This window comes from Antechinus flavipes, chromosome 3 (assembly GCF_016432865.1).
Source record: "Antechinus flavipes isolate AdamAnt ecotype Samford, QLD, Australia chromosome 3, AdamAnt_v2, whole genome shotgun sequence".
Classification (NCBI taxonomy): domain Eukaryota; kingdom Metazoa; phylum Chordata; class Mammalia; order Dasyuromorphia; family Dasyuridae; genus Antechinus; species Antechinus flavipes.
In genome coordinates this window covers 73,712,267-73,734,555 of record NC_067400.1, presented here as the reverse complement: position 1 = coordinate 73,734,555, position 22,289 = coordinate 73,712,267, and the positions used below count along the sequence as shown (strand labels likewise).

General features: G+C 33.6%; 1 protein-coding gene across 1 annotated transcript in view; it reads left to right on the top strand.

Moving 5' to 3' along the window:
- Positions 1-22,289, top strand: part of CPS1 (carbamoyl-phosphate synthase 1) — a 146,772-nt gene that overhangs the window by 34,611 nt on the left and 89,872 nt on the right. Inside the window, exons 7-14 of the mRNA XM_051983624.1 lie at positions 8,340-8,429; positions 9,989-10,117; positions 10,920-11,026; positions 12,921-13,062; positions 13,780-13,857; positions 15,455-15,553; positions 16,353-16,448; positions 20,932-21,121. Coding sequence (XP_051839584.1) covers positions 8,340-8,429; positions 9,989-10,117; positions 10,920-11,026; positions 12,921-13,062; positions 13,780-13,857; positions 15,455-15,553; positions 16,353-16,448; positions 20,932-21,121 — 931 coding nt within the window. The remainder of the gene's footprint in view (positions 1-8,339; positions 8,430-9,988; positions 10,118-10,919; positions 11,027-12,920; positions 13,063-13,779; positions 13,858-15,454; positions 15,554-16,352; positions 16,449-20,931; positions 21,122-22,289) is intronic.

The window sequence follows — 22,289 nt, the reverse complement described above, 5'->3', positions numbered from 1 at the left end:
GATAGCTGCCAAAAAACCTGACTATATCATTCCTTGCCTCAAAAATCTTTTGTAGCTCCCTCTTATCTGAAGTTGGCTTTCACAATCTGTCTCCATTTTACCCTTCCAGCTGTATTTTACATTAGTCCTATTCATGCACTTTAGGTTATATCCACAATACAGCTCTAGTTCTCTCAATTTGATATCTCCCTCTACTGTGTATATATGTACAAGGCCTCTCTTCCAGCCTCCGTACCTGGAATATACACTTTTCTCCCCTATCTCTTAAAATCTTTATGTTTCTTCAAAATTTTCAGGAACTCATTCCTTCAAAAAGCCTTGCTCTTCCTCTCAATGAATTTTGCCTGCATATATATTTTATCTCTTTAGTCATCAGTAGAATATAAGATTCTTGAGGACAGAAATGGTTTTATTTTTAATTTTTGTTTTTATATTCCCAGCAAGTAGTTCATAGCAGGAACTTAATAATTATTTTGGGAATTGGATAGTATCCTTTAAATAAAGAGTAATATTAGAAGGAAGCTAATCATTTGAAAAAAATCATGATATCTCATTATTCTTTTGTTAACTGGAATGGGTTATTCTACTGACCTTTTAAAATTAGATTCATTTATAGAATTTGATGAGGTGCTTATGTGAATCAATGCCATTTCAGAAAGTAAACTTTGGACATATTAGATTAGCTTCATTAAATTGAGTTTCTGACTATCAGATTTGTCTTTGAAGAGCACAGACTATTTGAGGGCCTTAGAAAGGGGAAGAAAAAGTCATTGAAAAACTAACAAGTTGCAGTGGAAAAAAACAATGGATTTGGTGATAGGAGGCCTAAATTTGAATCCTGGTCATGTCACTCACTGTGTGACCCTAAGGAAATCAGTAAGCCTTTTTGGACCTCAGAAATGAGTTTATTAGAGACTATTTGACTACCTGGCCTTTGAGGTACTGGTCTGTTCCTATGTGATCTGTAAGTTCAATCAGATATTCATTTCACCAGATTGTTTTTAAAAGGGAATCAATTTTGAGGATTTTTTTTTCTGTAAAAATAAAGAAGCCCACTGAAATTTAGCTAGCGCTAAGTCTTTAGAGACCATGTCACCTCAGGGGTTTGCTTTTTACATATTATATATACCCCTCTTTGTTACCTTTTAATGCTGAACAACTCTTAAGTCAAACATAAAAAGATTCCATTTCTGTCCTGGGTTAATCACAGGGTTTTTTTTTTGTTTTTTTTTTTTGTTTGTTTTATATGAAAATCTTGGCCTCTGGCTACTGCTTTTTTTATGGCTACCATTTCTGAGATTGAATGTGTGTGTAATAAGGTGACTATGGGATGATACGCAAATGCAGGTTTCATTCTACTTATTGCTTTCTTTAGACCTTGGGTTTGTTGCTGATTATCTTTAATTATTTTTAATTTTCAAATTTTCAATGTTTTTATTTAAAACACAAATACAAAATAAGAAAAAACAAAATAAAAAAGACAGAAAAATAAAGCAAAATAAAACAAAACAAAGAAACATTGTTATGTGTCAAGCAAAACATTGGGGAGGATTAAAAATATGTAACAATAAATTTCCATTTCAAGAAAGCATATATAATAATAGAAGACATTATATTCATAACTGCTCATTTTTTCTTTGCTTCCTTGTAGGTTTTCTTTTGTTCTCTGCTTTTGTTCCCTTCTTTTTTTCTTTTTCTTTCCACCTCTTTACTTCCCTCAAGATAGTTACTGTTAAGCATGGAAATATTTATATGTTCTTTGAGTTTCAAAAACCTTAATCTAACCTTTGAGCCTGAGTTTCTTAGAGAACTTGGGGCAGGATAATCACAAAGGACTATTAAAATTCTACTATGACAATGATTCCATGATGCAGTGCATGAGCTTGGCAAATTTGCACCAAATGGGCTATATCTTCTAGGGGAACTAGTAGGGACACTCCAATTTTTTGTTTGATTTTGATTATTTTCTCACTTCCAAGGACTTACCTTGAGTGCTGGGGACAAATTCTTTCCCTCTCTCCTTGTTCTTTCTTCTTTTTTCCTTTCTTTCTCTTCTTTATTTCATGTAAGTCAATCCCTTTTAACACTCAGCTCCCAAATTAATCATTAGTAATTGGAGTGAGTGGAAGAGAAGAGCTCCCATTTCCTTTTCTGGGCCCATTTCAAGACCTGATAATATCCAATTTATTTTTATTTTAACATTGCAGACAGTAGCAATGTATACCTTCTCTTATCTTCAATATAAAAGCCTTATGACCCGGGGTCTTAGTTTTCTTGTCTGTAAAAGTGGGTGGTGATAAGAAGATAGTCTCTAAGGTCCCTTCTATCTGTGGCTTTGTGATCCTATGATCTTAATAATCATTTGAAGTGATTATCACAGATAATGAATTTCAATAACATTTTAATGAGAATAATTACACAGAAATATAAATGAACGTGTCTCAAATTATAAGAATCTGAATTTATTAATATTTAAATTTATTAATTTTCTTTCTTAAAGTTTCAAGCTTTTCTGTTCCAAAACTCAAAATGTATGATGAAATAGAGGCTTTTGTGTGTTACAAAATCATTCTGATTTTGCATTGAATCTCATGCTCCCTACCTAACTTAGCACTTCCTCCCTAAGGTCTTTAGAAAGAATGTTTTCCCCCATAGTGGTAAGCATTCACATGCGAAGTGATTTAGTTTGTCACCTAGCACCAACTAGAATTACTATGGAGAGCAACATCTCATCATGAAGGTTCCAGCTTATGAAATATTTGGGTGCACTGGGGGCTTTTTCCAAGGGGACTATTACCAAAGTAAAAATAGTCCAATTAATTTCATAGCAGCCCAGAAGGAACCCAAATTGGAGAGAGAGATAGTTAGTGCTTTGTAACCTTTCTGAGCCTTGTCTTGTCACAAAGGAGCAGAGAGCCGCTTTGCCTTGGGGATGAGGAATGCAACCATCCCAGTCTTCTGACTACTGATGGCTAAAGACAAGTAATTTTAGTATACAGAAGAATTCTGCTGAGTTAAGAAGACAAGTTGTTGAAGCAAACATATTGCTGTAATAGAGTTAGCAACCTCTTGACCATTTTAGATTATGCACCTCGCATTTTGACTGCCTGATAACATCATGAGGAAAAACTATGACACAATTTCCAATCCAATTCAACAAATATCTTGAGCTCCTGTATAATACAGTTCTGTGCTGGGCCCTTCCTTAGTGTAAAAAAAGGAGAGCTTATAGTTTAATGGAGGGAAGGAGCATAAGGCATGTTTACAGATAAAGTAGGAAGTGGGAAGAATGGATACAAGCATTGGAAAGATTGAGTCAAAGTGTGATATGAATTTTGAGTAGGGAGATAACTTTCAGGACGAAAGATCAGAATAGTTTTTTTTTTAGGAAGTAGTGCCTGAACTAGGTTTCACAAAATGTTTTTGATAGATATAGATGTGGAGAGAATATATACTAATTATGATAATGTGAATGTATGCAGGGAGGAGAGGGCACCATGAGGTTGAGAAACACCAATAACTGAGTAGAAAGGAATCATTTAGTAGAGTTTTGAAAGTCAGGCTAAGAAATGTGTAAGGCAATATGGTGCAATAAAAAGAAGATCTCTGAAACCTCAATTCAAATGTTGATTTTACCACTTTGTGATCTTGTGTAGTCACTGAGCCCCTTTGGGTCTCAGCTTCCTCATTTGTAAAATGGCATTTTTTGACCAGGATTTGGTTGTACCATTGGTACTAATTTTCCAGATGAATGCATTGGATCATTGAATCATTGTCAAAGATTGCAAAGGTCTTTTGAGAATATCCAAATTGACCATGATTTCCTTTATGTTTCCTTCTAGTTTTAAATTCATGAGCCTTTACTTTTATCATTCTACAGACAATAGGAAACTATAGAAGGTTTTAGAATTGGAAAATTAAATGATCAGACTTGTGCATTATTTAGAAGACTGGTAGCTATATTAAGAATGGAATCCAGAGCAGGTCCACTTGCTACTACAATGACATTATATAAGACACTTAACTTTTTTTCGATTCTGCCAGAACTAAATCTTTTTCCTCTATGTTATTTTATTTGGTGATCTCATAAGCTCTCATGATTTCAGTTATTATTTCAATATAGATTACTCTCACATTTACTTGTTCAGCTCTCATCTCTTTTCTGACCTCTAGTCTTATATTTCCAAATGCTTATTAGACATCTTATAATTTTCCTTCAAATCTTTCTCTTATTAACTTTCCTTTTACTCTCAAGAGTACCACCAACCTCTCAGTCATATAAACTCACATTCTAGATATCATCCTCAATGTCTTGCTCTCTCTCACCTTACTCAATCAATAGTTTGGTCCTGTTGTTTTCACCTTCATGACATCTCACTTATATATCCCCTTTTTTGCAACACTGTACACCACCTTGGTGTAGATCCTTGTCAGCTCACACTTGGACTGTTTCACGTATTTCCAAATTCTAGTAAAAAACTTTTAAAACTATAGGTTGTGATCTTAAGTAGGAGTTATGAAAAATTCGGCAACAGTAAAAAATATTAAATATTTTGCCAAGATTTAAATCTTCATGTAAAAGTGAAAAGCACATCATTTCATTAATATATAAATTTCCTTTCATCTTAATAAATGTTAAAATTATATGTATATCAAAGAATTGTTTTAAAATAAATTTCCATTGATTTATTTTATTTGATTTAAATTATCAGTAAATGTTTGATTTGTATATCCATTTTACATACTTATATGTATATATGTGTATACTTATGTATACCCACGTGTGACAGTGTTCACATAAAAATTTCTCAGACAAAAAGGAATCATGAGTAGAAAAAAGTTTAAGAAGTCCTGTTCTAGACCATACTCAACTCAGATATCACATTGCTAAGGGAAGATCTGACCATGTCATTCCCTTCCCCATTCAATAAACTTCTGTGCTCCCTAAGATCAGATATAAAATCCTTGGTTGCTTTTAAATCATTCATTACTTGGCTCCTTTCTCCTTTTCTTGTACCTTCTTCTCAGTATACATTGATTCATTGACTTTGTGTTACTCTGTCATTCCTCTCATAGGATACTTCATCTATTGAATGTGAGCCTTTTTCCTGGCTGCTGTCCAGTCTGGAATGCTTACCTTCTTCATCTCTGCCTCCTAGTTTTGCTGAACCCCTTCAAGTCTCAACTAAAATCCCATATTCTTTGAGAAGCCTTTTTTAATACTCTTCAATATTAAGAGATTCCCTTTGAGATTACTTTCTATCTATCTATCTATCTATCTATCTATCTATCTATCTATCTATCTATTTTGTTTGTACAGTTATTTGCATATTGTTTCCTCCCAATTAGCCTGTGGGATCCTGGAAAGCAATGATTGTTTTCACCTTTGTTGTATCCTTAGCACAGTGACTGGCACGTAGTAGACACTTAATACATATTTATTGATTGAATTACCGACCCTATGGTTCTAGCACAAACCAAATATGAAGAGATTCGGAGATAACAAAGTGGCGCAGTGTGAGTAGAAAAAAACCACAGATTTTAGAGATGCGGTATTTATAAAATAGAACACAGTTGATGATTGGCTGTGGAGAAAATAGATTATATATAAATTATATGTGGGGAGATGATGGAAGGGAAGAATCAAAGATGACTCATTTGAGTTGAGTTTGAACTTGGAAGAATTCTAGGGCTTTAGACTTCAAATCTAAAACCTGCCACTAGGCGGCAATGTAATCCCTTTAGGTAATTTACTTGTGCAGTCTTAATCCTTGGAGTTGTCTGATTTGAGAGATTCTGCAGCACCTCTTGTGAACAGCTAAGCAGGAGTTTATATATTATATATACATTATATAAATATACATTTATATTATCGCTGAGAAGAGATGTCTATCCTCTCTTTTCTATTAGGTTTTATTTCAGAAAAGTTGGAAAGAAAAATACTAACAGACTTCAAAGATTTGCAACTTGCTTGGTTTGAAGATTTTCCCCACTGACATAAATTCACAGCTCCCTTATAATATGCACACTTTTTGAGGGTTATTGTGGTCAAAAAGAAAAAAAGAAATAATCATTACTCTAAACTCAACAGAGTGAGAAGAGGCAGCATGCTGAAGTGTGGAAACGCTCAATCCCAATCCCATGTCTATTACTATCTATGAGACGTGAGTAAGTCTCACCCTCCCTGGGTTTCAAATTTCTCATTTGTAAAATGAGCGAGTTAGTCTAATTGACCTTGAATGTCCCTTCTAGCACTAGATCTTTTGATCTGTGAAGAACTTCTGTGAATGCGCTCAGGAATAAACATGCCTCAGATAACACACACACAATCTCTCATCAGTCTATACTTGTTCTCAAAAGTTTTTTTCAGCTTTTATTCCCTTGACATAGTCTTTGAGACCTCAGGAGGACTTCTTGTCCACAGTGAAGCACTAGGTAAAGAACATAATAGAGAAAAGGAAAGGCAATTTAAGACACAAATCTTGATTTTTGCTAAAGTGAATGTAATATTCTGATCTAATAATTCTTAGGGTATTAGATTTAGAGCTGGAAGGGATCAAACCCCTCACTTTATAGTTAGGAAACTGAGGTCCAGAATGGAGAGCTAACTTGGTCAGGGTCACATAAGTAATAAATAGCTGAGCTTAGGTTGAAACCTATATCCTATAACTGAATACAGTGTTACTTCAACTGTGCTTTTACTGGTGATACTATGTGACTGAGTTATGGAATGCATCAGTATCTGAAGAATTAAAGCTGTAGCTCATCTAAAAGACAACAGGGAGGTATATGGGCACTAGGATGCTGCAACATATTATCAGCTAAAAATGTGTAGAAGTAGCACATAGTATATCATGAAAAAAATGTCTGGCCAGACAAAGAAGTGAGAGAGCCAAGTGATAATTAGGTGATAGTATCACTTCATGGTTCATTGGTGTTCGTGAAATAACAAGAGATTGAGACCGAGCTTGTTGGGTACTTCCGTCTTTCCTGACCACCTATGTCCCCCATTCCTCTTGCCATATTGAAGTCTTAATGGGAGGATTTGGATAAGAGTTAGAGAGATGGGCTACTATAGATAGATTTTGAAGTGTACCATTGGAGGGAGTATGCAGATTAATGGAGTTATACATTTGATGTCATCTGGTCATTCCAGTTATATCTGACTCTTCATGATCCCATTTGGGATTCTTTTGACAAAGACACTAGAATAGTTTTCCATTTCCTTCTCCAACTTATTTCACGGATGAGGAAACTGAGGCAAACACAGTTAAGTGATTTTCCCAGAGTTACACAAATAATAAGCATCTGAGACCAGATTTAGATTTAGGAAGAAGAGTTTTTTCTGACTTAAGACACTCTATGCACTGTGCTATCCAGCTGCTCAAATTCTAGATCTTCTAAAGTATTAGTTGTCCCGTCTAATTTCAATATCTGTGATTTCATATAAAATCTTAATAAAAAAAAATTCCTCTAAGGGTAGAAAGAGTTTTTTAGCCAAGTAGATTTCAGCTTTCGTCCTGTCACACAATTAAAAGAGGGTTATCATATATAAAGTTCTGGGAAACTCTCAGGAATGATATAAGAAGCTTAATGTTGAAGCTAATAATTAAATTGAAATGTTTCAATCCTCATTTTCTGCTTTCATTTCTGCCATTTTGTGACTTTTTTTGGGGGGATGTTTGTGATCAGGTTGTTTTTCCCTAACTTCAAAGTAATTCTTAGAATTGAGTTAATGACTGTGATGTGCTTTGAGATCCCACTGTGAAATATGACTTCTAAACAGTTTTTCAAAACAACCTAGGGGGACTACTAGTTTACACCAGGCTAGTACTTGCATGCTGATTTTTTATACTAAGGAATCTTTGCATAGACTTATTACACAGGCACTCAGCTCTACCACATCCTATCTTTATTGCAAGCTGAGGATCAAGTGGTGTTTAAGGCATGATGTATCTATTACCGCATCTGTCTAGTGCTGAATCAGGCAATAATACTTGAAAATTCCATTGCCGCTAGCTGTTAATGAGGCAAAACATGGGAAAGATGGTCGTTAACTATGGAAACAACCAATTTCTTAGGGATCATTGTTATTACTGTAATCAACAGTATATATAAAACAGCAAAGTACATTTTAAAAAATTTCATAAAAAAGATTCAGTCTGTGGCACTTGCTGAGCCTTTCTTGCAAATTGATTGTTAACTGCCAGTCACTCCCCAGTAGTTAGCACTCAATCTGCCACCAGCCTAAGTGCAAAACATTCCCAAATGTGTCTATGATATTGGTTTGTCACTCACAATAGGAACTTTCCTCTAATTCTCTTGATTTCAAAATGCAGGATGTCAAAGTGTATGGCAAAGGGAATCCTGTTAGAGTCGTTGCTGTAGACTGTGGGATAAAGCAGAATGTAATCCGTTTACTAGTAAAGGTAAGTTATTTTCTTCGCTGTGAGGATTTCTCACAATAGTTTTTTTGTGTGTGTTTTGATGCCTGGTTGAAGATATTCACAGAATTGTTGCCTTGGTCTTTGGGGGATACTTCTGGGATGGTAGGTTTCCCTTGTCTATTTGGTTTACTAAGTGAAAAAAAATTTCAATTTAATTGTGCTGGGTATAGAATAGAGAAAGTGATGTGAGTTGAAGGTTGGGAAGGAATTGGAATACTGACTCCTTCATTTATTCATTGTATGAACTTGGGCAAGGCCCTTTCCTTCTTGGAGCCTCAATTTCCACATTTATAAAACAAGGGGATTAGAGTAGGCATGATCCTATAATCCTACCTATTAGATATCTAAGAAATTCATGGCTCTCAGCATAGAAAAGGCAGTTAAATACCATTTCTTCTTTGATGGGAAGAGAATGAATGCTTTCCATGATGGTTTGGAATATGTCAGGTGAATACCAAGGACCTGGAGAAAGTCCTTGATTTCATTATATATGCTTTATTTTTGCATGCCCTATTGCTTTTTTTGTGTTTTGAGATAGCTTAGGCTTAATAAAAGTTCTTCACAATAATTTTTGACTTACCAAATTCAGGTAATTTTTGCAAATTCCTTTGAGAGTGTTTTTTTTTTCTTTTGAGGCATTCTACGGCTATTATTTTTCTCTGAGGAAGCAATTTATATTGAGAATAGGAGAATTTTCTCTTCTCCTTTCCTTTCTCAAGATTAGCATTGTCCAAAAGACTAAGTTCAAAGCATCTGAAATTATTGGCAGCCCATTATTGACCTTAGAATATATATAACATTGAATATGTGCTTTGTATCTATTTTGATGTAAAAGAATTTATATTCTCATATCCAAAATTAGCCTGAAAAAATTAATCATCATTTCATAGAAAATGTGGTTAGATGCTGGGGAAGAAAGCTGATTAACAGGCAATGTAGGAAAAGTATCCACATGGTAATGTAAGGAAGATCAGAGGTAGGCCAGCATAAACTATACAAAAAATAAATTACTCTTTTTTTTTTTGTTAACCTCTTTTGATTTTGGATAACTATGTCCTGTGTATACTATGATTTTAATTATGGAGCCTTTGCACACATACTATTTCTTAATTATGTAACAAAATGTATTATTTGCTTTGTAAGATCCAACTTGAATGTAATATGTTTTCAGTTATCTAAATTACATAAAATTACATAAAATATAATGAACTTCTAGAAGAACTTTTTATTTGGCAAAACAAAGTTCCTTGTTATTTGAATTGTGGAATTGATTTTTTTCAAGACAGTGAAAGGGTAATAATGATAATAATAATTTAAAAATAATTTAATTAAAATAAAAAAATTAAGATTTGCAAAGCACATTCATGCCATTTGATTCTTACAACAATCTTGTGAGGTAGATGCTATTTTATTCTTATTGTTCAAATAAGGAAACCGAGCCTGAGAAAGAACATATCTGGGGTCACATTACCATCTCATTTTTTTAAAAAAGGAAAATATATCAAACAACCTTTACTTGTTATTCATGTTGCTTTTTCTAGAGAGGAGTTGAAGTACATTTAGTGCCTTGGAATCATGATTTCACCAAGATGGAATATGATGGACTTTTAATTGCTGGAGGACCTGGAAACCCAGCTCTTGCACAGCCTTTAATTCAGAACGTCAAGAAGGTACAGAATGAATGAAATCTGTATGTAGGTTAGTAGATGGAGGGTCATAGGTGATGAAAGTGCCATGAAGAATTTCATTTAACTCGAGAAGGTTTTTTTTTTAAATTATTTGTTTCAATGTAAACTTTCCATGGGTTTCTTGGAGGCAGCAAAGATAAATTATTACATTGAGGAGTCAGAGAGTACCAGAGATAATGGAACCTGTTCCTCAGGCCAAAAAGCCTGAAAGTCTTTTTCATAGGATCAGGACAGATGATCCTCAATGTTCAAGTAACCAGTTTATATCCGTCCTTTATAACTGCAGTGTTATATAAGATAATTCACATTCATGAAGATAACCTTATCCTTTAGAAAGCTGTGAGATTCTCTCAGAAACAGGACCAGAAATCTAATACTTAAAATAAACAGTTAGTTTGTAAATTCAGGTCTTTAAGTCCTTTTTTCTAATGTTTTCATTTTTTCATTTTGGGAAATGAATTTTGGGAAAATTCCTGTGGAGACAGTCATTTTCCTTTTCTCACAGCAGTGTAAGATCTTAGAGCATCATCCAAGAAGAATTAAAAATTATCCTTGGTTTAGTTTCAGTGTTCAATGTATTTATTGTCTTCTGCGTATTTGAAAACTGTCATTTATTAAGAGCATTCACTGTCCTTCAGTTAAACAGAAGTTTTACCCAATTAATTGAAATGACATTTTACATAATTGAATACATCCTGTACTGATAGAGAAGAAAAGCTGAAGTATTATTAGTGCTCTTCTAAATTATCAAGATATGGAATAAATAACATCCTTTCCTTTACAGATCTTGGAGAGTGATCGTAAAGAACCTGTGTTTGGAATCAGTACAGGAAATTTAATAACAGGATTAGCAGCTGGAGGCAAGACCTACAAAATGCCTATGGCCAACAGGTAGGCAAGAGGCTGACTCAAAACATAAAAGGAACTAGGAACAATTTTTTCAATTTTTTGTTTTAGTCATGTTTGTCACCAAATCTTGTAGAAAACCAAGTAAGATATCCTCAGAAAGTTTGTTACACAACACTTTGGGCATTGCACATAGATGATTAAAGGTTTCATGCTTTACCCTGTTGGAATGTCTATTGATACATCACTTGAGCTAATATCACCTATAGCAGCTGCTGCCATCCTATATACTCACAACTTCTGATAATACTTAAGGCTATATATTTTGTACATCTAAAAGAAAATCTTTCCTCCATCTATTTCCCCTGAAATTAAACAAGTTGTTAATAGTTAGAGATAGTTGCATAGCCAGTAAATTTGCTTTCCAAAAAAGGAAGGCAATGGTGTAAAATGCATTCACTAGTTTAATTTCATAAAAGTTATGAAAAGTTATTTCCATCTAAAAATGACCAGATCAATCCTATCTAGGACTGTGAAATACTGGAAAGGTTACTGTCTTTCCCAGGCCTGTGTTCTACAGACAAAAAACCCAAATCCCAGAAAGATAAAGTGATTTCTTCAAAGTCATGTAATTAATCATTCCAACAACATGTCCATCAGTCAACAAACATTTAATAAGTGTTTATTCTGTGCCAAATCCGGGACAAAAACATTATGGTGTAATGGAGAGCTGGCCTTGAAATTAGTAAGACCTAGGTCATATCTTACCTCTGGCATACAGAGACTCTGAGCAAGTAAGCCACTTAGCCTTCTTAGTTTTCTAAACAACTTTCTTAAGACTATAAGTTCAGAAGTCACTTTTGTGTTTTTATCTTTCTTTTCACCACCATCATTCAGCATGGTACCTTTGTTTATATATTAATGGAGAAAATGACAGCATTGGGACTCAACTTAGGTCTTCTGAGCCTTTTCCACAATGAACCTGTTTCCTCACATGTAAAGTGAACACATGATATGTGCATAATATAGTAACAGTAATTAATAGTACGTAAAGCATAGTAACAGTAAGGAATAATGGCAACAATATTATTGTTATTATTATTAATGCTAGTCCTATGATATTCTTTGGAAAATTTGCTTTGAATTCAGGGTATTGATCTAAGATCCTTTCCAGATCTAAATCTATGAAAATAAATTCTCTGCTTCCTTCCTTCCTCCCTTTTTTCTTCCCTTTCTTCTCCTCTTCTTCTCTTCCTCCCTTATTTTCTTCTCTCCTTCCCTTCCTCCCTTCCTCTCTCCCTCCCTCTTTTCCTACCTCCCTTCCTCCCTCCCTTTCTCCCTCCTTCCCTTTCTCCCTCCTTTCCTCCCTTCTTCCCTCCTTTTCTCCCCTCCTTTTCTTCCCTCCTTCCTTCCCTCCCTCCTTTCTTCCTTCCTTCCTTCCTTCCTTCCTTCCTTCCTTCCTTCCTTCCTTCCTTCTTTCCTTCCTTCCTTCCTTCCTTCCTTCCTTCCTTCCTTTTTCCCTTCCCTTCTTCCTTCTTTTCAGAATTCCATAGAATTATTCAAAACTATTTCATATACTTGGTATCTTTTTCTTTATTTCCTCTTAAAACTTTCTTTGTGAATTTTTTTGACTTTGAATAAATAGCTTCACATGTTTGTCAGTTTCTGTAAAGTTAGAGAATGACTTTAAACCACATCAATCAAAGTGTAACTCTCCCCTTTCAAAGTCCAGCTAAATAAGTTAAGCACAATACCAGTATTGATTTTTTGTAAAATGCTTGGATGGAATTATTAATTTGTGATTCCTCTTGAGTGCAAATTTCACTCAGTAACTGAAACCAGAAGTTTCTTGATTACTTCCTGTTGACTACCTTATTGGCTAAAGCATTTCTATGCTTTCTTCATCTTTTGCTCATGTATTTCTCTCCTTCCTTTTCAGAGGACAGAACCAGCCAGTGTTGAATATCACAAACAGGCAGGCCTTCATTACTGCTCAGAACCATGGATATGCACTGGACAACAGCACTCTCCCTGCTGGCTGGAAACCACTGTTTACAAATGTCAATGATCAAACCTGTGAAGTAAGCACTTTTTCTAAAGACCTTTCTTGGAAGTGATGAGAAGTGGGGGTGAATGAGGGATTATATTATACTGTTATTCCATTTACATACACCGCTGTTTGTGCAGCCATGTTGTCTTTTTAGGAACAATTTTATAGGTCATGTATCACAGCTAACTGCTTTTTAAAGGATATTTTCTTTTTACTTTTTATCATCAATTGATGCCTTTGGCATCTCTATGCCTGAGGTGGTACTGTGTTCATAGAAATGATTAAGGAGTTACATTGATATTCAGGGTATAATAGGAGGTCAGTCTAATTCTAAGGGTGGAAAGTCTAGAATGACCTGGTCACATGTTTTGGACCCATATATGAGACCTGGATTCAAGCAGACATTGAGTTGTTTTTTTTTTTTTATACTGGATCATCTGGACAAACTTTAGGAAGCCACTTATACTTGGCTTCATAAAATCTTGGAGCCAAATATATTCTTAAAGATGACCAAGGGATTCTAGACCAAATTAGAATGGTTTTGAAGATTGACTACCCACAATAATTCTTTCTCTACTTATCATCTGTCAGGACCACTATTTTCTCCATTCTCGTTCCTAAGATTTGCTCTCTGTTAGTTTTGAAAGGTCTCTTGAGTAGTGTTCTTCTCACTTTCCTATTTGAACTTAAAAAAAAAAATCAGTAAAAGCCATTACTGAAGCTTCTTTTTTCCTCCTTGTTCTTTCAGGGAATTATGCATGAGAGCAAACCAATTTTTGCTGTCCAGTTCCACCCAGAAGTCAGTCCAGGACCAACAGACACAGAGGTATGTGAGAAGGATAATTTCTATTAACTGAAATAGATTTTTATTGCTGAATGCTTATAAGAAATATAAAGAAACCAAAATAATCATTGTGGTCTTTGTGTAGATATTTGGGTAGTGTTTGGTTAACAAATTTAGTATTAAAATCTCTCTGTGAATGTTATAAAGTTTTCTTTTATGAAAAAAAAATTGGGAAAGTCCTTAGGAAACCAGATGCTATTTTTGTATAAATCCATTATCATTCTAATACATTTCAGTTCTCAAGTTTACAATTGTTGAGCTATGCAAATGAATTCCCTCTTGCTCTCTCTTGTTCTCATAACTGAAATGAAATTTTAATCCCCCATCTGTGACTTCACAAAAATCCCTATGGCAACTGGTTGTGTAGCCACTAAGGATGAATAAGCAGCAGGAGGAAAAGTTAGGGTATCGAGGGTGTTGGGAAGGAGAGAGGGCATGTGTGCACATAAAAATTATTCAGTCATTTTAAGAAAAGAACCAAAAGGAATGCTTAGAGGAGATTTGTTTTTAATTTAAATGTTATTACTTTTGTATGTTGTTAGATAAATGCACAAGTAAAACCTTTTTCCTTGAAAGAAGTTCTTTATGCATTATTGAGAGATATCTGGGAAATAAGATTTTCTCCTGTGTTATGGTATATATTTTTTGGTTACATTGACCATTCTTCTTCAAGGTCAACTGGAATATTGTGTTGAGAAGGGAGATTTTGTGAAAAAAAGAAAGGGCCTGAAAAATATCCCCTTTACTCTCCTCTGTCTTCTTCATGAACCAGTTCTTTTGCATTGCCTTTTGTGGCCTTAGCATCAATGTTTGCCCCAATATTTATTATAAATCTATTTTATCATTTCATCAGTAGAAGGTGAAAAATGAAGATGGTAATTGTTGTTTTTGTTTTTGTAACCCTAGTGCCTTAAACATAGCATATGTTTGTTGAATTAAATTGAATCACATTGCTTGTCTAACATATCTAAAAGCAGAGCTTAAATTATAACTATTGTTCTTCCATATCTAATCCAACATGGACTATTATATGAAACTTTAAATTTAAAATGCCCTTCTAGTAGATTTATTTCACCTTAAATTGTTTTAGGATCATTCCCTCTATGTCTATATTTTTGTTCTTCCAAATATTTAATAATTAAACCCTGGGAATGAAAATTTTCCTGTCTGATAAATGTCTGGAAGTAAAATTTCTGGTTAAGTTTGAGGAAAAAACCTTCCAGTTCTTAGAATTGTTAAAAATAAACATTTATAGAGATTCTCCTGTACACCCTTCCACCATTTTGTAGTTATTAGTAATTTCAGAGTGGGTAAGAGAAAGAATTTAAATCTTTGTGTCAAAAATTTGAGTTTGAAGAAGCAGAAAAAAATGAAGAAATTAATAAGTCCTATATTGACCCAAAAGACATTTTCTTGAATGTTTATACATTGTGAGAAGCTTATTTTTACTATGTCTTTAGTGGGATGGTAGAGCTTTGAGGTCTATCGTGTGGTAATATATAAATATGTAATATGAAAAAAATCACATACCTAGGAACATTTTGAAATCTCTTAACTATTTATTTATTTTATTTCACAGTACCTATTTGATTCTTTTTTGTCACTGATAAAGAAGGGGAAAGGGACTACTGTTACATCAGTTCTACCCAAGCCTGCACTTGTAGCTTCTAGAGTTGAGGTCAGTATATATGTATTTATTTATTTTTGTTTTTTATTGTATGGATTTTCATTACAGAATAATGATTTTGAAATGAAGACTATGAAAAGTAATGGCAAAATCATAATAAATATTTCAACAAAAGAATATTTTTTGTTTCAGATGATATTTATTGGAATTTTCTTATTTCATATTAACATCAAATGTCATTAAAAAAATCCCAACCTAGGTGGTTACATGCAAGTAAAAGTTTAAATGAAGAGTAGGACTTTGTTTCACTTAGAGTTTTTTACATTTCCACACTACCTAATAAGCAGCAGAAGTACAGATAGTTGAGATGTATTTAATTGAGATATTGTGAAGAATGGTAGGTGAATGACTTCTGCTAAAATATCTTGTCTTTATTAGTGTCATAAATTTAATAACAAGATATATTTATCTTTAAGAAGCAAATAGATAAGTAATAATATAATACCATAAATAACCAATACGAATATAACACATATCATCTATATGGTTCTTTTTCCTATATGATTCTTTTATCAATGTAATAAAAATGTATAAAAAGCAGTAGGATTTAAATAATTTGCATACCATACAAATCACTTTAAATTAATTTTTTGCTAAGGAAATGTTGTAAACTTTTTGAGTTTACAATGCATTAGAAGATGGAGATGAATATATATATATATATATATGTATATTTAAAATTTTTCTCAGTTTAGTAATCTGAACTAATGAAAATAACTGGATTCTCTTCCATTGTTTACCATCCTCCAAATGCATCTAAATGATGACAATAATTATCTTTTTAAAAAAGGTTTCTAAAGTCCTTATTCTGGGATCTGGGGGTCTGTCTATTGGCCAAGCAGGAGAATTTGATTATTCAGGATCTCAAGCTGTAAAAGCCATGAAGGTAAGAGAATATGTGCTTCATCAATACTAGTTTATATACTTGAATGAGTCTGATTAGCGCTTCCTTACATAAAATTTATGACAGCACAACTGTTGCAAAATAATCTATAATTGTTTTCTTAGTTCCGCATTTTATATTTAAGATAGAATCTAAAAAAACATGCTATACATTTCCTTTTGGATTCTTTATGTATACAAAATAAATTGTTAATTTTAATGGGAACTAAAATTCTTCTTTTTCTTCTTTTCTTTGTTTTCTGAGGCAATTGGAGTTAACTGACTTGCCCCACGGTCAGAGCTAGGAAGTGTTAAGTGTTTGAGGTTTGAACTCAGGGCCTCCTGACTTTAGGGCTGGTACTCTATCCACTGCATTACCTAGCTGCCCCTCCATTATTCTTTAAATGTCTCATATCATAAGCTTCTTAAATTGAAGAACTTCAGAAGAAGGATTTTTCATAGAAATTGAATGGTTTCCTCACTTCACTATATTATTTATGTAATTCCATCATATCCTCTACATTTTTCAAGAAGTATCAATGGAGAAAGTGGAGGAGACAGGATTTTCCCTAAGGAATTTGAGTCTCATGGGAAGACCCAACTTAGTTTGTGCTAAATTTGTATCTGGCTAATCAAGGCAAAAAATAGCCATAGTTATAGCTTCTGTTTACTATTCACAATGAGTACGTACTCTTCTTAAGAAAAATTCCATTTTTCTGTATTATTCACTAAAGATTCAGCTTTTTATTTTTCTTGATTTGGCCTTTTATTTCCTTGCCTAGGATAAAGATAGAGAAAATGGATAGAAACCTGAAATCTGATAAAAAGGAGTTTTACTGCATTTCTCAGACAAGGAAGGGTTAAGCTTTCATAATATTTAAATCATTAGCTGATATATTCTGACTCTTAACAACTCTTTAGAAGGGTGTGCTCCTTGCCATAAAAATAAAGAAGCCAAGCCATTGGATTTCTATGTTTTACAGGTTCAAGGATCTTATGAAGAACCTTTGAATAGCTTTCTGTTCTGTCCCATTTCCCTTTCCACTTTGCCTAGCTGATTCTACAAATTGCATGGATTGACTATGTGATAGTAATAGCAATTATAATCATCCATATGAACCTGTTGCTGTTTATGTCTGATTACCATGCAGCTCAATAACAATTATGCATGTCATTAACAGAGAAAAGATCACAGAGAGCAAGCACCCCCTCTGGGTGTTCTAATTAGCACCAAGTTCAGAATTAGCAAGGGGAGTAAAGATTCCAAAGGAAGTCCAAGTTAGTTGATAACTTTAAAAAAGTGACTATGTAGCAAAATTCTAATTTTTTTTTCATAAATTCTGTGGAAATAAGAGAAGAAAAAGAAAATTTCACAGAACTAAGAGAATACTTCCCATTACTTGCAAATGCCGTTGCATAATCTTGTTTCCAAATAATCGTGAGGGTGTAAGTTATCTTTCTTGTAACATTTATCTGATTATAGCACCAATTTCTGATCAATACAACTATGTATATTTAATATTTGTAGCTTGTCAGCCACATAATATTGTCATCTGCTCATAATTAAACATATCAAAGGGAATATAAATTTCACTTTTGCCTTGATAATAGTTGGATAGTTCTTATGTGTGAATGCATACCTATACACATACATACATTGTATGTACATACATATACACATCCACAAATGTATACTACACCCACATATATCTGTATGTATATTTGCATATATATAAATCTCATTTTTAACATTAGTTGAGGAAATCTTTTCTTTCTTCCACTGATTGCCCTTCAGAATTGCTGCAGCACTCAGAAAAAGGATCTAAAACTAGGGTTCCATTTTTGAAGGTATTATATCTTTACTCTCCAAAAAGTTGCTTTTGGATAATCTGATTCCTGTCTACCCATTATAGAAATATACCATACTCCTTGAGGATACAAAGGCAAAGTAGATTCTTCTTGCTTTGGAGACAGGCACTCAACTTGACAAGACAATTAAGTTACTTCCTTAGGCTTTTACTGAGAGCAGTCATATATAATCTTTAATCTTTCTATTCTTAAACGGATTTTGAAAGTTTTCCCTATTCTTTGAAGAACTATATTTTTCAAGAGGATGACTTGGAGACCAAGATAATGCTATTTTATTGATAAATGATCAACTGAATTCCGATTGAACCTGGGAGACCCTTTCTCTATCTTCCTTCTTTTTCCTTAGTACCTTCAATACTTAAGAAAAACATTGGACAATATTGTATATCCAACCTCAATCAAATGCTTAGCTAACTTGTCCTTGGAATGCTTATTTACTTTGCTGGTCCTTATCTTTTACTATTCATTTCAAGGCAATGTGATCTGGTCCTTTGCATTTTGTTAGTGTAAAGCAGTTCATAGAAAATAAGCTTCACTTATAGGAAAGTTGAGTAGGCTAGGGAAGGTAGAATAAAGTGTGGTGGTATGCCATTGATCTTTAAATTTTTTTTAATAGAGATTTTTATAATCTAACATCTCTTGAAAAGAAGTGGAATAAAGTCCATCAATTATACTCTTCATGATTGAATTGGTCTTTTCAAAGATTCTTCCAATTCACATAAAAGCTGCTAAATGTTATATAAAAGATTTGGAGTCTGAAAGTTATTGTTCAGTCCTTCAGTTGTGTCCAACTCTTTGTTATCCTGTGGACCACAGCATGCCTGTAATGTCCACGGGGTTTTCTTGGCAAAGAAGTGTTTTGCCATTTTCTTTTTCAGTGGATTAAGGCAAACAGAAGTTAAGTGGCTTGCTCTGGTCATATATCTGGTAGGTGTTTGAGGTCAAATTTGGATTCAGAACTTAGAATTTGCATCAATTTCCTCATTCCTCAAAATAAGGATAATAATAGCATGTATCTTGCAGAATTGTTGTGAGGATCATAATTGTAAAGCACTTGGCACAGTGTTTGGAGCACATATTAAATACTATATAAATGTTAATTATTGACATTATTCACAGTTTTATATTAATTTTCTGAATTATATTTTAAGTTCATTGAAATATAGTTACCTCTTCCAGTAGTTAGATAGTTAAGGATAAAGTTAGCAAACTCAGGAAGTTAATGAACTATTCTCTTTTCTTTTACAATGGAAACCAAAGTATGATATTGTAATATTCAGTGGCTTCAGAATGAGTTAATATTCTTATAGTATATTCCAGGTAATTAATATTTTTCTATATAAAGTTTTATATCTTAATTGAAGAATTATAAGCCATTTTCACCTTATTATCTTGGGAGATGACATTCTAGTCAGCAAATTCAACAATCAAATATCAAAAGCCTATTGTGGTCAGAGCATTTTGCTAAACTGAGTCATACATAAAGTTTAGCTAAGACCTAATCTTGCCTTCATGATGTTTGCATGTCTAAAAGCAGAACTTATACATAAATAGCCATAGAATTGAATAACATATGATACCAATAGGTACCAGCAAAATTATATATATGCATGATGATTTTGCACCCCACCATCATGTACTGGGGAAAATAATAAAAAATAGAAGTAGCATATAAACTGGACTTTCAAGGATTAGTAGAAATTCTATAGGCAGTTGGGTATGGAATTAGAAACTGTCTCTGGTCTTGTGTCCTTAAAGACTAGCACAATTTCCAACATATAGTAAGCACTTCATGCTTGTTGACTGACTGAAGATGTGGACTATGAGGCAGTCATTGTGTGCAGTGAAATGAATCTTGAGTTTGGTGTCAAAGGACAATGCATTCTAATTCTGACTTTAGTACTTACTAACTTTTTATAGTGGGGAAATTAGGTTGGTCTACTTGGGTCTTAGTTTTTTTTATCTGTAAAATGCACAGTTTAATGATATTACCTCTAAATTTCATTATAATTCTAAATCTATAACTATATACAGTCCTTCCTTTCAGCACATTATATATTTTTTAAAATTTTGATGAAAAAAAATCAGGATTTAGATACAGTGGGTGAAAGAAAGAGAATCACAATGCTTGCTTTGCTAAGTGTTCCCTCTATTCTGGCATAGAACGATGTTGTACTTCATTGCCTATGTGAAGGATTGTCTTGAGGGTCTTTCCAGATGTTAGGAATGAGAGTGAATATGGATATCTTCATGTATGTATGTACTTTTAAACCATATGGTCATTCTCTTCCTGGATAATGTGTACAGAATACACATTGTATAATGTTCTTTCTTATAGCACTACCAGCAGGGATGAAAGCCTAGGAAAAAAATGGTCAACTACAAATAGATTCCTAGTGCCTCAGGCAAAAAAGAGAGCACATCAGCTTTCATTTAAAATACATACATTGTTGTTTTGTTTACCAAACAGTGGAAAGGCAAGTAGCCTAGCTGTTGGGCTTAGCTCCATTTTCTACCTCATTCTGTTTTGTTTTGGACTTTGGCAATTTTGGAGTTGAAAATATGAAAGGAAGGAACAGTACTCAGAGTTATAATTTAACTTTTAAAAATTTTTTCAGGAGGAAAATGTGAAAACTGTCTTGATGAATCCCAACATTGCTTCTGTCCAGACCAATGAAGTGGGCTTAAAGCAAGCTGATGCTGTCTACTTTCTTCCTATCACTCCCCAGTTTGTTACAGAGGTTATAAAAGCTGAAAGACCAGATGGGTTGATTCTGGGTATGGGTGGTCAGACAGCTCTTAACTGTGGTAAGTTTTTTGTAGCTACTATGGTTCCAAGAGGAATTTGCCTCCTATATTAATGTATATTTTTTAGAGGTTGAACTATTAATTGTACTTTATATTTTTGTGATACCTTCTGTATAAGACGTAAAAAAGATTTTCTATTGGATATAACTGTTCTTGGGTCCATTTCATAAAGAAATTGAGATAATGTGGAAGTTTGGTATTTCCTATTGAATGCCTGGAGTCTTCTCTAGGGAAGGCAAGTGGATTTCTAGTTGTTCCTTTTTCTTTGTTTCAAGCCCCACTGCTCCTTTCTTTGTATAAAGGAAGAAAGTACTTTACTTACACTTCTTTTTGTTCTCACAGCTACTCCTGGGAATTTTAGGAGAGGAATAAGAAATAATCTAAGTATAAGACTAGATTTTCTATTCTTTGAGTATCCTCTATAGCTTCAACAATAAACATTGACTTACAGAGTCATAGAGATCCTTCAGTTCAGCCTTCATTTTAAAATTGCAGAAACTGAAACCAGGAGAAGCCTAGTGGCTTGCTCAGAACTTACAGGTATAATTGAACATGACATTTTATTTGAATCCATTCCAAATCAGTTCAATATCCAATTATTAAGTATCTAGTATATTCAAGGTAATATGCCCTAGGATATAAAGGCAAAACCAAAATAGTCATTGCTCTCAAGGAGATTATATTCTAGCATGGGGACATAAAATAGACCAGATAAATAAATACAATCTAGCTCTACCATTTTAATTCTCACGCTTAAATAATTTAGAATGTAAAAATTTTTTAGGATTTGAGATTATTTGATCCATTGTATTTGTATCCCCAAGGCCTAGAACAGCACATGACATGTAGCAGGCACTTAATAAATACTTGTTGATTTATCTCCAGATAGGCCTAAATTATATAGCAAAGCATATATAATAGAAAATTATAACCCAAATTTATTGACTGTCTTTAAGCAATCACTTAAGGGATGAGTAGATGGTAGTGATAAAAATAGTAGGGAGGGAAATGAGGCATTTTGCTTTGAAATGGTGAGAATGAACTATTAGAAATCTCAAGGTCTTATTAAAGCTTATGATGTTTTGATTACAGATTCTTTCCTATTCAAACTGTGCTAATGTGTGGTCATTTATTGATTATAACCATAGCACAGAATAAAATTATCTAA